This window comes from Giraffa tippelskirchi, chromosome 9 (genome assembly GCF_054371585.1).
Source record: "Giraffa tippelskirchi isolate mGirTip1 chromosome 9, T2T-mGirTip1v1.2.pri, whole genome shotgun sequence".
Taxonomy (NCBI): Eukaryota; Metazoa; Chordata; class Mammalia; order Artiodactyla; family Giraffidae; genus Giraffa; species Giraffa tippelskirchi.
Window position 1 is genome coordinate 133,516,084 of NC_137283.1, and position 14,949 is coordinate 133,531,032.

At 38.9% G+C, this 14,949-nt stretch overlaps 1 protein-coding gene across 50 annotated transcripts in view; it reads right to left on the bottom strand.

The window, feature by feature from the left end:
- EPB41L2 (erythrocyte membrane protein band 4.1 like 2) overlaps positions 1–14,949 on the bottom strand; it is a 205,982-nt gene that overhangs the window by 27,373 nt on the left and 163,660 nt on the right. For 13 of the 50 annotated variants that reach the window (XM_081529039.1, XM_081529031.1, XM_081529037.1 and 10 more), the window contains one exon: positions 657–1,226. In XM_081529039.1, coding sequence (XP_081385165.1) covers positions 657–1,226 — 570 coding nt within the window. Of the gene's footprint in view, positions 1–656; positions 1,227–1,435; positions 1,490–8,005; positions 8,108–9,432; positions 9,580–11,635; positions 11,699–11,954; positions 11,991–14,949 lie in introns of all 50 variants that reach the window. The other 37 variants (XM_081528995.1, XM_081528989.1, XM_081528992.1 and 34 more) reach the window with 11 other exon arrangements.

Sequence of the window (14,949 nt, forward strand, 5' to 3'; positions counted from 1 at the left end):
AATGCAAAGAGAAGGGTATCCTCTGCTTAGGTTCTTGCTGCCCAGAAGGAAAGCTAAGTCCCTTGACCAGACTGTACAATCCTTGGAATCTAAAACCTGAAATGCCAGTGGTATTCAAGAAATAACGTTTTCATCATTGCTAGATGCTGAATTCTGAGCACCACGGTAACAGGAGCCTGCTGCCATTCCTGAAAATCTTATATTGAAGAGAGAATGAGCCAGAAGGTCAAACCCAGTCGTGACACCAGCAATGCTCACACTGACCATTTTTCAACAATACACACACAATTTCCTAATGAACAGAATTCAGGCATTTAGTATGAGGAGGCAGTGCAACTTAAAGATAAGCCATTGAAAAAAATCTGAAAACGTGCAAAGAAAAATTTCAGTGTGAAATGAGAAGGGGAAAAAAAAAATGAAGTGGCTGCTGTCGGAAAGTTTACTCTATCAGGTGATCCAGTTGCAGTAAAGATGCCAGAAACCGTGACCCCAGAAGGCAGAAAAATCGAGAGAGCAGGGCCGTGCCCCTTCCTCCCCGGAGAGATCAAATTCAGAATCTTGTCGGAAAAGCTGAAGGAGAACGGGGAGGACAGGAGAGGAGGAGAGGCAGGTGTTCTCCACCTGAGAAACAGCTCTAGAGTTGAGCTCCCATTTACCTCTGAACAACAAATAATCTGTGGCAAAACATCAGTGTCAACATGAGCCACCTCTCCGTTAACCTTCTGCGGCTCGTCCTCTGTTTCTTCGCGGGCGTCTTGCTTAACAGCGCCTTCGTTTACACTCTTCTCGGCAGGCATCTGGGGGACCACTACCTTTTCCTGGGTCACTGTTTCTACTGGGCCGACATTGGCCCCTGCGTGTGTGACCGGGCTGGCTGCTGGTACTGGGTCCTCCCTGTCTACTACCTTGGCTGCTTGGCCGGGTGCCTCCTCCACCTCTTCTTCGTCCTCCTCCTGCTCCTCCCTGATGGTGCCCTCAGTCACCCGGTGGTGGGGCCGGTACTCCCCCACGTCCTCCTCCTCCTCGCTCTCGCTGCTGCTGCGGCTGCTCTCAGAAGACAGGGAGGTGGAGTCTTTCTGCATCCCTGGCTCCACCTTCCGCATCTCCCCAGGACCACGCCCAGGGGACAGCTCTTTACCGTTCATTTCTTCGGGGATTACTCTTTCGTCTTTCCCAACCTCTGCCTGCTTCTTCTCCTCCACTACATTCAGAGTCTCAAGTGAACTCTGCACAGAAACAAAAATGGATGAGGGGAAACAAAAATAGATGAATAAATCAAAACGACGGCAACCCAACTTAACCGATGGCAGGTTTCATGTCATGGAGAAAAAGCAAAGATGATGATGATGATGGCGGACTGAAAGGGAAGCGAGGGGGAAACGTGAGCGGGATCAGAAACGTCGGGCAATGGTGTTAACATGGTAAAGGGAAGAACCTTAACAGCATCAGTGGCTCCAGCGCAAGGCCCTTCGGACTCAGGAGCGCGTTTCTGCGGAACAAAAAGCAACCGAGGACACAAAATCAATAAAGGTTTACCTCGACACCCACCAAAATAAACATCTGACACTGCAAAGCAGAACAGCAAGAATCAACAGCTATAAAAACCTTTTGCTCAAGGTCACGTGAAGGACAATCCAGACAAATGCAAGAAGCTTAGGGAAGGAAACAAAAACACAAAAATAGCCAGCATCCTCCCAAAGAAATGAAATGCTTTTATTATACTTGGATCTATAAGCTCTGCCTTGTTGAAAAGGTGTGGGGGAGGGGGTAGGGTGGGGAGTGGAATTATACCAAAGCTTACTCTTTAAAGTTTATATGTTAAGACTTTTAAAATCTATTGACAGCTTGATTTTAATCAGACTTAAGAAGAAAAGAAAAAACAAAACACAGCACGGCCTGAACACAATTCCTAAATGAATTATCAATAAGATGATATTTTTATATTTTGCTGGCTTGTTTAAAAATCAGTTTTAATTGGCAAAATTATAGTTGGTCTCAGATAGTTATTAACACAAAAGTTTGCCATTTCAGAAGTGGTTATTAGCATCCCAAACTGTGTTATAGATTAGCAAAAGGGGGTATTATAACATTAGGGTGGATGTCAGTGATGGTTCCAAGTGTTTTCGCTTAGAATTTAGCTCCTCCATTTGAAAATTGAAATAAGCCAAGTTTATTATTTGAGATGCTCATTGCTGCTCCCCTGCAGATATCTACTTTGGGGGAATAAATTTACTCTAGCTAAGTACAGCACCTAAATGTTCAAATAAATGCTTGAAGACCAAATACATTAGTCATATCACTTACTACACTACAGTATTGATAATCAGGGTAGAAACTTTTTTAAAAAGGAATCTGTTTTTAAAGATTAAAATTTTCCTTACTTTTTAAAAAGGCTAATTTATACTGATACAAATAATTCCTAGCCAAGTTTCTGGCATTCCAGTAGCACTAATGCCTTGTGCTCTGACTTTACAAATTCAGCTAGAGACAGTACTCTACTTATTTAGGAAGGTGTCTCGATGCTGAATGAAGAGCACTGCACCTCTGAACCCTCTGGGCAGAAACAAACCACACTGTGAAGCTGCCAAGACACTAACTGGACTGGAGCTGCTTCCTACAGTAAATAACACAAGCTCATGTTTATCTGCTCCAGCAGTATGGAAAACCATGACCAAAGGTCCTAAAAGGACACCTATCAACAAATACTCACAGACCATCTTTGACCTGCACTGTTATTCTTAAATGTATGGTAAGGGAACATTTTCAATGGTCAACATTAATACCATGTAAATCATGTCACTGACTGAACAAGAGAGCCATCTTTCCAGTGTTATTGAAAGCTCAGAGGTTTCACACGTTAAACTGGAAACCTTTAAATTGTCTTTGCTAATTAGGCAACATTCAACTGTAACTCCTTATAAACTTCTTTATAAATAAAGATATCCAGTGATAAGAACATTTCTAAGGGAGATATTTCATTATTATTACTTTTATTACTGAATCTCAAATGGCCAGTTGGATTCTGCCCAAGTTCAGGGAATCCCTTAGGGGTCATTCCCCAAAAAATAAAAATTGACTATGGCAAGCACTTCAATTTTTTCCCTATGATCAGAATTTTTAAAATAATAAGCCATCTGAAGCTGTTTAAAAGACATTTTGGCTTTGAAAACTTCTGCAAAAAAATGCTTTAGCTTCTACGTGGTTGAAGGTTTCCCTCCACATAACACCCCAGACTCTGGACCTTTGTGACTGGTTTAAATGATTCTCTCAATTTAGGTAGACTGGAGAGGGGAGAATAGAAAGCAAGAGAAACATCTTTTCCTCGTGTTCAAATTCACTCATTATTTCTTGAATGTTTCTCCCAGGAAGAGTTAATTTCACCAATGAAAGCACTGGAGGAAAGGGTTCCTTAATACTCAAAAAATAAAAATCACTCTTAAATGTGACTTTTAAAAAATGGGAAACAAAGCAAAATGCACCTCAGGCAACCGTGAGAAGGGCGAGGAAAGCTTTTCAGAAGGTGCATTAGAGTTCACAACAGTGCCCTCTGCTGTCCAAGTGGTGGCTGAGCTGAAGGAGGCTTTCATGCTATCAGAAAAGCCCTTTTCACTAAACAAAATGGATGTTATCTCCTCTTCTAGGCTCTGGAGAGGTCAGAAAAGGAAGAGCAAAGAATTAGCAATAAGTCAGAACAGACAGCGGTGACCTATTGAAAGAAAGGGAAGGTTACGCAAGAAAGAATCACAGAGCACCATACATTGAAAGAAAGGCGAGGATTCTAAAGATGCTGCAGCAGGCATCTGTGGCCGTTTGCCTGAATGCTGGCTTTCCACCCTGTTGAGGGTTGTTGATAGCTCTAACCTTCAGAAGTGCACTAAACTCTCTGGTTTCTCACTGAAACTTTATCACAAGCTGAGCATGACTGACCCACCTGCCCATCAAATGCTACTTTGTATAATCTTGAGGGAGCTTCTCAGCATGGGCCTTTCTGCATACAACAGCCTCTTCCAGGGTCCCTCCACTTGCTACACTTATTTCAGTGTTAGACCTTGGATGTCCCTAACCCCCCCGCCTCTAACGCTCTTAACTAGGCACTCTGGGCCTTGCCAATTCCATCCTCTCTGAGGTCCACTCCACATTCTGCGTATGGCCTTCACTAACTATTTCAGCTCCTATGATCTCTCCCTTCCCTATACCAGTTTGTCCATACAACAAGCACTGTGACAGTAACCCACTGACGTTCCCTCAGATATGCTAGATATGCCATGGAATAAAGAAAGAGTATCTCTTTTTCTTTCAGTAAGAAATGGGTAAAGGAAAAAATTCTAAACAGGAAGACAAACTTCAGAGGGTAAACGCTAAGCAATGTGAAAATCATCTGTCCCTGAAAAGCTACTAAGGTGAATTTAATCTTCGCCTTTCTAGCCCTTAAATGATGGTCCCTAATCTGCCTGAGGGTACAACAGGGAAGCTGGGGACTATCTCAGATATTATACCTAGAATGTCAACGGTAAGGAATTATCACGTAGCTCCCTCTCACATTAGATGCGTGCAATAATATGTCCTAACAAACCCCACTGCTCAGAGATCAGAGATAAATGAATGAATAAATGAATGGCATTCTGTGATGCTCGTGGGACAGTTCCCTAACCAGGATGAGTGGTAGCTACAAGGAGATGCAGAGCGTGCTAAGTTGCTTCAGACATGAGGAGAGCAAGGTGCATAAGCACTTACAATAGTCAGGAAAGAAAAAAGCTTCTGGACAATTTCAGCTGAATTAGAGTCTCCATAATTACATCATCCCTAGGGTCAGGTGGGTGGAGATGGTGTCCTACCAGGTAAAAGATCACTGGGGAGTTTAAATAAGTGCCATGCATCTAAGTATTCAATAAAATATCTCCTGAAATACCTTAAAACTACAGTCTATGCAATCTCTACTAGACTCAAGAGAAATTTTATACAAGTTCAAAGAATGAAAGAAAGTGAAGTCATTCAGTCATGTCCGACTCTTTGCAACCCCATGGACTGTAGCCTGCCAGGCTCTTCCATCCATGGGATTTTCCAGGCAAGAATATTGGAGTGGGTTACCATTTCCTTCCCCAGGGGATCTTTCCGACCCAGGGATCGAACCTGGGTCTCCAGCACTGCAGGCAGGCTCTTTACTGTCTGAGCCATCAGGGAAGCCCTATACAAGTTCAAGTATGTCATAATTTTCACAGTATATAAGAGAATATATTGATACAAAAAATTTAATAATATTTAATAATAGTAATTAGCCTATATGTATGTATGCCAGTTGCTCAGTCATGTCTACTCTTTGTGATCCCATGGACTGCAGCCCACCAGACTGCTCTGTCCATGGAATTCTTCAGGCAAGAAGACTGGAGTGGGCTGCCATTCCCTTCTCCAGGGGATCTTCCTGACCCAGGGATTGAAGCTAGTCTTCTACATTGTAGGCAGATTCTTTACCATCTGAGCCCCAGGGAAGCCCTAACTTGCTTATTAAAGACGAAGTAATTTGATTTCAAATTTTCTGCCCTACTCTCAAAATCATATATACTGAAGTCATTTTAAAAGTATGATGGCATGGAAGCATGTAAATTATCATATGTGAAACGAATCGCCAGTTCAGGTTCAATGCATGATACAGGGTGCCCAGGGCTGGTGCACTGGGATGACCCAGAGGGATGGGATGCAGAGGGAGGTGGAAGGGGGGTTCTGGAAGGGGAACACGTGTACACCCATGGTGGATTCATGTCAATGTATGGCAAAACAAATACAATATTGTAAAGTTAAAAAATAGAAAATAACTAATTTAAAAAAATTTTTTTAAAAAGTTTGATGTATTGATTTCTAAACAAGAAACAATTATTTTTTTTAATCTATAAAACCCATTATTATAGACATTTGGAAATCTGGTGAAATTATTGCATTTTATTAAGGACTGCAATTTAAAGATAATCAAGAAACTGAAAAATTGCAAAATGAAGATGGAAGAAAGAAATTTAAAAGATACTCGGTTAAAAGTCAAAATACTCCAGTAGACTTACTTAACTTTCAACTAATAGTAGTGGTATGTTATTTGAGGAGTGGAAGAGTAAGTACAATGTAAGTGGTCAAAAAATGTTTATTGGGTGAATGGATGATTGCAGATACAACAACCTATACATGTGTCAAATAAGTACATATTTTCTAGCATGTGCTACAGAGGAAAAGTATAAGAAAAAAGCAATAACTTCAGTTGCAGATAAACCATTTTGGAGTTTAAGAGTGGGTGAATTCCAGATTTAAATTTCACATGACATCATTTTAATGCTAACTTCTACAATAATGAATGGATAGTTTTCACTGTACATGGTTTATATTGTACACTCCTAAATGATGACATCCAGAAAAATGATCATTTTAAACATCTTCACCAAAATCCCAAAGTTTCCTACTGTAAGAACATCATTTTAAATTGATCAAATGATGTCATCTGACTCACTTCTCAGGATAAATTTTCAAAACTATATAATATTTCAAAGCATATGATATTAAAATCATCATCTGATACAGAGTCTGATTTGCTATAGACTTCAAACTAATCTTTAAAGTATATAAAGATGCTACTTGGTTTAACTTTATGATGTTATCTTTCTCATCTGCAGTGTTCCAAAAATATTTCATCTCACCTAGACCTCAAATCCTTGTAGCACAAGGCTTCATCTTCCACTTACTCTGCCCCTTCCACCACCCCCACTGTACGTTCTGATGAGTAATACTCTCTACTGATTAACAAAATCAGACGAGATGGGAGGGAAACACTTTCTCCTTATTCCAATCTGTGCTCTCGTTCATATCCCCTATAATCCATTCCTCATTCAGCACCAGAGGGATTTTCATTACACATGTGGGACTGTATCACTGCTCAGCTTAAAGCTCTCCAATGGCTTCCCCTCACTCACTCCTATAACAATTCCAAATTGTTACTATGATCTTGAAGATCCTGCCAAGATCTGGGGTCTGACCTCTTTGACTCTTCTAAGATCTTGTCATTCGGTCTTTCAGTCCTTTAAAGAAATTCCTGTCTTGGGGCTGTTGCATTTGCTCTTCCTTACATATGAAAAAAAACTGCACATCTCCACCGTCTTTCTCATCATTAAGGCCTCAACTCAAATGTTATCTCTTCTCATGCCTTCTCAATCCTCCTACAATGCATAATAAGTATTTCATCTCCTTAATACTTCTTTGTACCCGAAATTTTCCAGTCACTAATTTGCATGTCTGCTATCTCCTACACTAGACTCCAGGCATTCTAGTCCCAACAAACATCAGGCTGATCAGCTGGTTAAACAAACTCAGTAGAAACAGAGGAATAAGAACGGAAAAGCAACAGAAAACTAACTTGCCTAGAAATGCCAGATACTTCATATATGCAGGAGCACAGAGAGATCTGAAGAGCTGCTTGTGTGCACCAAAATCTTTTGTCCCATTAAAAATGGGTGTGCCTATGGCTGATTCTTGTCAATGTATAATAGAAAACCACAAAATTCTGTAAAGCAACTTTCCTTCAAATAAGAAAATTTTTAAATACCTTAAAAATAAAAATTCAAAAGGATTTCAAATGTAATTAGTAAAGCAGTAATCTAAATCACACATAGTTTGTTATTTTAACACCACCACAGTCTGCATTGTGCAAACAGTGCATTTTCACATGAAATCATGGTTTCCCAACTGCCAGCCACATCCATCGAAATTAGGGGTCACTTATCACTGTAAATTGGTTGAGATGTCTGCATTTCAAATTGTGGAGTTTCAAATCAACTCCTTCTGCAATATGGTGATTCTCACCTAATAATCCCATGTTTCTATCTTACATGGAGTTATCCTTTCAAGCCCTCAAAAATTATTTTAAAAAATTCAGGTTGATACACAAGGAAAAAGGCATATCTCATGGCTGCGGACAGAAATCAAGGAAAAGAGGAAAAAAGCAAGAGTAGATCCAAGGATGCAAGGTGAACACCTTGTCTGCCTCCTGGGCCTTTTCTTCAACTGTCTGTGCTGCCACCATCTGATGCTTCTCCTTCATGGATAAAATATCCTTGAAAAGATGGTCTCCTTTGCTCTATTGTTTTAAACAATAGACATAATCAACAAATAAGACAAACACATTACGTCTACAGCAACACAAACATAAAATGACTGTGTGGGTCAGCAAAACAAACCAGACGAAGCGGCACATAAAAGGGAGACCCAATGTCAGCACATTATCAGTCTCCCCAGAAAACACAACACTCTCAGGTTGATTCTGGAATATGGACATTAATATCTTCAGAAAAGCTGAAAATAAGAACTTAAAAGTAGTATACAACTTCAGTTATATGGTGTTTTAAATCTTAATATTGTCAAAAATCTTTTCAGTTAAGCGATTTTTCTTTTGCTCATCTGCTTTAAAGAGATTTGTCCCTTCCATTGTCACACAGAAATTTAAAGCAAATAATAGCTTTGCCTTTTAAGAAAAGGGTGAATAAAAAAGCGTGAGAATATCGAATTCAAATGCTTACAATTTGGCAACGTTCAAGTTAGACTAGATGATGAATTGAAGGAGATGAGAGGGGTGAAAGGAAAAGGAGAAAGAGAAACTGGAGGGTAACACCTAAACACACTTTTAAAACTGTGTATTAAACATAGGATGATCACTATTTCCTCAAGCAAAATAAATGAGCTAATGAAGTTCTTGGTTGACAAAAGGAGAGACTTGGGAGCATCAGAAAAGAACAGATGCAGATGCAAATGAAGAAATCTTTTAAGAATATATTTTAAAGTCAATGCTTATGTTGGTGGTGGAGAGAAATAAACCATGGAAAGAAAAAGGATGAGTTTGCAAAGACGGGTGAAAATATTTTTAAAACATTAACCTGGATTTCATTACCAAGAAGTTTCAATTTAAGTCATATAATTAACATTTTGCCAGTTTTCAACAGAGCTCAGCAGTCTTCAAAGCTAAATTTAACTCTTTATCCTCACAGTAATAACCTTAAACCATTCTAAATATGGTCTATATTCCTACATCCCTTTAATTACTAATTCTTTAATTATTAAACAAACTCTTACTTCAGATGTCAATAATTTAAAAACTTTTTAAATACACTGGTTTTTAAGTTACTTGGTGTAACAACTCATTACTACCAATTTACTCGAGTAAAATAGTGAAATTATTCTGAAAGTATTTGAAAAGTATTTTGAAACTCATACAATTTACCCAAGAACTATGTCAATAAGTATTACACACTGTTAATAAATATTTAGTACTTTAAAAACTGTTAGCAGTTACATTTTAAAAATGGGAATATTTTCTAACTTCTCAAGAATCAGCATAACAGATTAACAACCTAAGTTTTATGAACAGCTGGAGTGAGACATACAGCCAACAAATAGCTAGTCACATACCCCTTGTGTCTGTAGGGACAGAGGTGTGATACGTCGTTTTTCCCATTCATTAGGGCGTGGTTCAGGTGTGGATTCCATAAAATTGCGCTTGAGTTCACTAATGCTAGCCTGGTGTTTCAGTATTTCCTCCTGGGCCTTATCCAGGTCCTAGCAATATGTAACGTAATAAAAGGGGAAAAATCCAAAAGGAAAAAAAAAAAAAACCCAAGAGGATAAAAATAAAAAATGAAACCAAAAAATAAGACAAAGCAAACTTATGATTAAAAAAACATAATAAAGCAAGAAAAATGCCAAGTCTCAAAAGCCATATCACCACCTACAAATATGAGTTAGTCTAAATTTGAAAATAAAGCCAATGTGTAATTTTTTTATGATTCACGCCTTAAAGGATTCTGATTTCTTTGTTTAGAGTTGTTTAAGAAATCATAAGGAGGAGGCCATGGAACTCAACATGGCCAAAAATCCTTCTTTCTCATAGTTAGATCTGAACGGCACTTTGTTCCTGCAAATTCACCTTTCAGATTTGGGCTACTACTAGAGTTGCATTCTGTGAATACAATGAAGAAAGTAAAATTAGAGAAAGGTAGACTCAGAGCATATTGGGCCTGATGGGAAATCCAGTCCAGGATCATGCAAAAAAAAAGGGGGGGAAATGGTAGTGGGGAAACAATGGTTGACTTTTTTCAAGAAATTCCAGCAATGGTTTTTAATCCTTATGGAATAAACATAACAGCTGCCAGAAGCTGCTTCTGTTAGGCCTTTCTCCAAATACATGAATGTCATCTTGGTTTCATGTTCTTGCCAAGCATAAATGTGGGACCCAGCCACCCATATATCAAATGGTCCTTAAAAAAAGGATGTGAGAAAAACTACCAGGTCAATTTTCATTGAAATAGGCCCTGACAAATGTTACTTGTGGGATTTTTTTTTAGATTGGTCCTGATAAATGGTATTTGTAGGAATAAAAGGTAGTATTCAAAAAAGTTTTAACTGAACTTTAAGTGCTTTCCTACATTTCAAAAATCATGGGGCCACCTGTGGATTACAGCTTTCAATTCCACTACTCCCTGAGAAATAGGTCATGCATCTGAGTAAATGAAATATTCCATATGCATGCACAAGCATAGTATGGATAGCTCATCTAGGAGCTTCTACTGCCATCTGCAAAAACTCAGGAAAATCTAAAAATCTTTGCATGGCATGGAAAAATGACTGTGGCTTGAGATCAGGCACATTTCTTGCATTTGTTCAAAGCGCTGTTCTGTATTATTCTTTAGAGCATTTTAGTAAGTTATGCAAAAATACATTTCCAACAGTTATTAAAGCTGGCCAAAGCAACCCAACGGATTAGTCAAATTACTGAGGACCGGAGTTCTCCACTGAATACATTGCTATATCCTATCCTAAAAGAAGGGGGAAAAAGAAACAGAACACATGTAAACCCATGGCTGATTCATGTCAATGTATGGCAAAAACTATTACAATATTGTAAAGTAATTAGCCCCCAACTAAAATAAATAAATTTATTAAAAAAAAAAAAAAAAAAAAAAAAAAAACCATTCTCGTGTGACATGGGGAATATATTTTACCTTCCTAATTGGGCAGCTAGGCTACTTTTTCCTCTTTTCTTCTCACTTTATTTCACTGCTTCTCTCTTTTTAATCAAAACTATCCCATTAATTAGCATCTTCTCAAAAGGAAGATTTTAAGTGGACCACATTCCTAATTGCATGGATTTTGGTACTTCTTCACTTCACCAAAAAAAAAAAAAAATCGTGGATACAGATCTAGGGCCAAATGAATTAATGCCAGATTGACAAAATATTTTTTTGCAGTTAATGTATATTAAGGATGGGATCATGTTACTTCAGAGTCTACACCCTGGAGATAATCCATTAGGAGAAAATAGGTTTACTTGCAGAATTTCAAGATTAATGAATAAAAATTTTATTCATTTGATTACACAGAATCTTTTCTTTTTTCCCAGTTGTCACTTTGAGAACTTCTCATAGACATATTCCTACCTAAGCCGCTTTAACAAAACCAAGTCAGATTGCTAACATGCACTCCCAAGTTGAATTTCCCCCATGCATTTCGTGCACTGTGCTTGAAAGCTGCCAGCCAGCCAGCCTGTGCGTGACCCCCCGTCTACAGCAGCCTGGGCAGCCATTCGGACAGAGTTGTTTTCTTAAATTATACAAACCTCCAACATTAAATTGCTATGTCTGACATAAATATTATCTCCTTCTACTCTCAAGGAATTTTTCTGTGAAATTAAATCACACACAGGGAGGGAGGGGGAAGGCAAATAAACATAAGTGTATCAATCAGCAAGCACCAGAAATGACCTAGAGTTGGACAGTCTAAGACATTAAAATAAGAGAAATAAAAATCTTAAGAACCTAAAGCCACAATGAGCAAAAGTCACAAATAAATCCTAAATGTGCACCACCCCACCCCCGCGCAATCATAACGGCAGGCAGCAACTACCAGGCATTTAACTTTGGGGGAATAATATCCACCTCCTCCAGCTGTGTTTCGTCCTCTTCCATCTTCGCCTGAAGTCACCCAGCAAGCGGCCAGAGAGAAGGGAAGTATTATTGGAAACACTATCACCGGTGCAAAGAAGCTGTATTTGAACTTAAATGGTGAACCAGCATTACCAACCTTTATTGTCTGGCCCTCAGAAGACGCAGAATATTAAGCCACTTTGGTCTTTCTTCACCTACAGTGTTGTACAAATGATGGAAATGGTCCTTTGCAAAGGTGGAATAGAGAAGGGAAGCTTCACTCTTTCTCAGTCACCAGATAATGTGGTTGCTTTTTAATTTGTTTTGACTCAGGAATGAAAACATGAGAGTGTAAAAATGGCATAATTCAGTCTGTTCTAACCTGAAATATTTAAGTCAACTGGCTGTGAGGGCAAAGTGTAATGACGTAAATTTGAGCTTTCACTTTCTATCAGGGACAAATGTTCACCCTACATAGATTTCTTTCCTTGGGTAGGAACTGGTTTATTTTGCTACTTTCATGTAAAATTCTTGAGTTTTATAGTCACTTTTCTTTCATAAAAATTTTTAAACAAGCATATTTATTCATAGTTGGACAATTCTCAGTTATCTAACGATCCAAAGAATAAATCTGTGTATTTAAAACTGACAGAGACACTGATGACTTACTGACTCATGGAAGGGAATAGCATAAAAGAAAAATATTGATTCAGATACCAAAGGAAAATAGTTTAACCTTCACATGTTCATTTAGAGCAGGATCATATACATTATTTTTCTTCTTTACTGTGCATTTTTTTTAAACCATTCAAGCATTTTTGAGAGGTAAACAGGGAACTCAGAGTATCTTTTGATCAAGAGGGAAAAATAGAATACAATCACTCAACAATCTGTTAGGAATAATCTTCTAATTCCTTGGTCAACATTTCTATAAAATGTCAATCTTTGGCATTCCTTGGGTAACCTTTAGGAATCACGGATTCTTCCCCTATGCTTAATTATCTTCACATTTTTCCTTAGGTTTGCTCTAAATTTTGTGATTTATTCTACGTAGGAATAGTACCTACAGGATATGGGACACTAGGTCCCCAGACCACATTTAGCAAAACAATAAAAAAAACTACCGCACACGTGAGCATGGCTTAGTACTGCAGAGGTAGCCTTATATGGGGCAGAAATCCTCAAACCAGATACTTAATTTTAAATAAAAGGACACTAAGAGGTCTGACCCAACCTTAGAGTCTAAATTTTCAAAATGCTGTGGTTCATTTTTCATTAAGTATTTGTTAAAGATAACAGAAGAGTATCTTCCTTAAAAATACCTGACAGTGACTCTCAGATATGATTTTGAGTAAAAAAAAAAAAAAAGTAAAAGAAAATAAATTATATGAACTTCATCTGGGTCCCAAATGCTACAATAATAGGGAGATAAAAGAGTTTCTGAGATTAGACCTACACACACATCAGGAGTAACGGTCACAGGTGCATTCTCGTAAGTAAAGAACAAGCTTGGCTTTCTAACAGTGAAATAGTAACACTAAGGAATTCTACTAATATGTATCGATCAGTTATGTCCACTGTATTCAAAGTTCTACACCAAAATAAAGTTTCCATCCTAAAGGAAGAGCATTAACATTTATGTGCAAAATGGACAGATCCAAAACAGACTATTAAGGGCAATGGAGGTCCCCCTCTCCTTTTTTTGTGTCCTAGTATGTTTCAGATATTTATTTTAAAAACCTGTAACTTTGCAATCAACGTAGAATGTGTGGACCTAGTCAATGAATATCAATGATGGGAAATGCTTAATTACACTTATTTCTCATGCACTAAAGCTGTGTGTGTGTGTGAAAGTGTGCAGATCATACTGTTTTGAGGGCAACCCATGATGAGATTTATGCACATGTTTACACTCTACATTAGGAAGGGTATAAGATGAAGAGGTGCTTTGTTGCCCACACAAATTTAAAGCTTATGGAGGAGAGCCAGTAACTGCTTCCTCTTCCTCTGTTTTGTTACTCAAGTCACAGTCATAAGAAACAGTCAGGGAGGCAGCTTTCGCCTCCAGGTAGCAGACGGATAGAGCCAGAGGAAGGGAAAAGGTGAGAGAAAAAGGCACTGACTGAGAAGCAGAGAGAAGGAGCCCAAAGATGAGGATGAGAGAAGGAAAGAACGAAGGGGAGGTGATGGGAACATAGTGCCGGACATCCACGGGGAGGAAGGAGACCCAGACCTTGGGGAGGCTAGCGAAGGCAAGGTACCCATTGTCATCGAGGAGCGAGGGGAAGCGAGGCAGAAAGCATCTGCAGAAACTGAAGGAGAAGGACCCACACTTGGAATCCGTATGGTCAGCCTCCTTTAGAGGCATCTCGAGTGCAGGGGGGCAGTCAGGCTCAGGAGGGGCTTCAAGAGGACCCAAGCCAGGATCACAGGGCCCCTGCTCTGACGTCTCGCCTGTGGAAAGGCGCTCAAAGCTGTCTAGAGTGATACGATCGGCCTCCCCAAAGGGGTCTTCCTCTGAAATGTCAGAAAGGAAGTCCATTTCAGGGACTGGCAATAGGTTTGGGGAAAGAGATGAAGCACAGCAGATGAGTGGTGAAGGTGGGCACAAGGAAACAGGCTGTTCTCGAAAGCAAACCCATGGTTGAATGTGAAGTTACACAGCGGATATAATCAAAGGAGAACCAAAGGTAAAAGAATGAAAGAGGAGAGAACAAGAAAGTTAGTGAAAACTTTTACTCAGAAGTAAGGACTGTATTAACAGTATCATAGGAAAATTTATTAAATGATCCATTTTTAAAAGAGAAAAATTGGACTACTTTCATCACATACAACTTAACAGGTATAGCCTGATTCAATTAGTATTTCCTGACTGGTTGCAAATGGATCCTATGAAACTCAGATAGCATTATTACTTTTAAACCTGGTTGCTGACAAACATTGCAAGTATCAGTGAAAAGGCACACTGAGTCACTTGCCAAAAACAGGCAGAATTTCCCTTGGAATT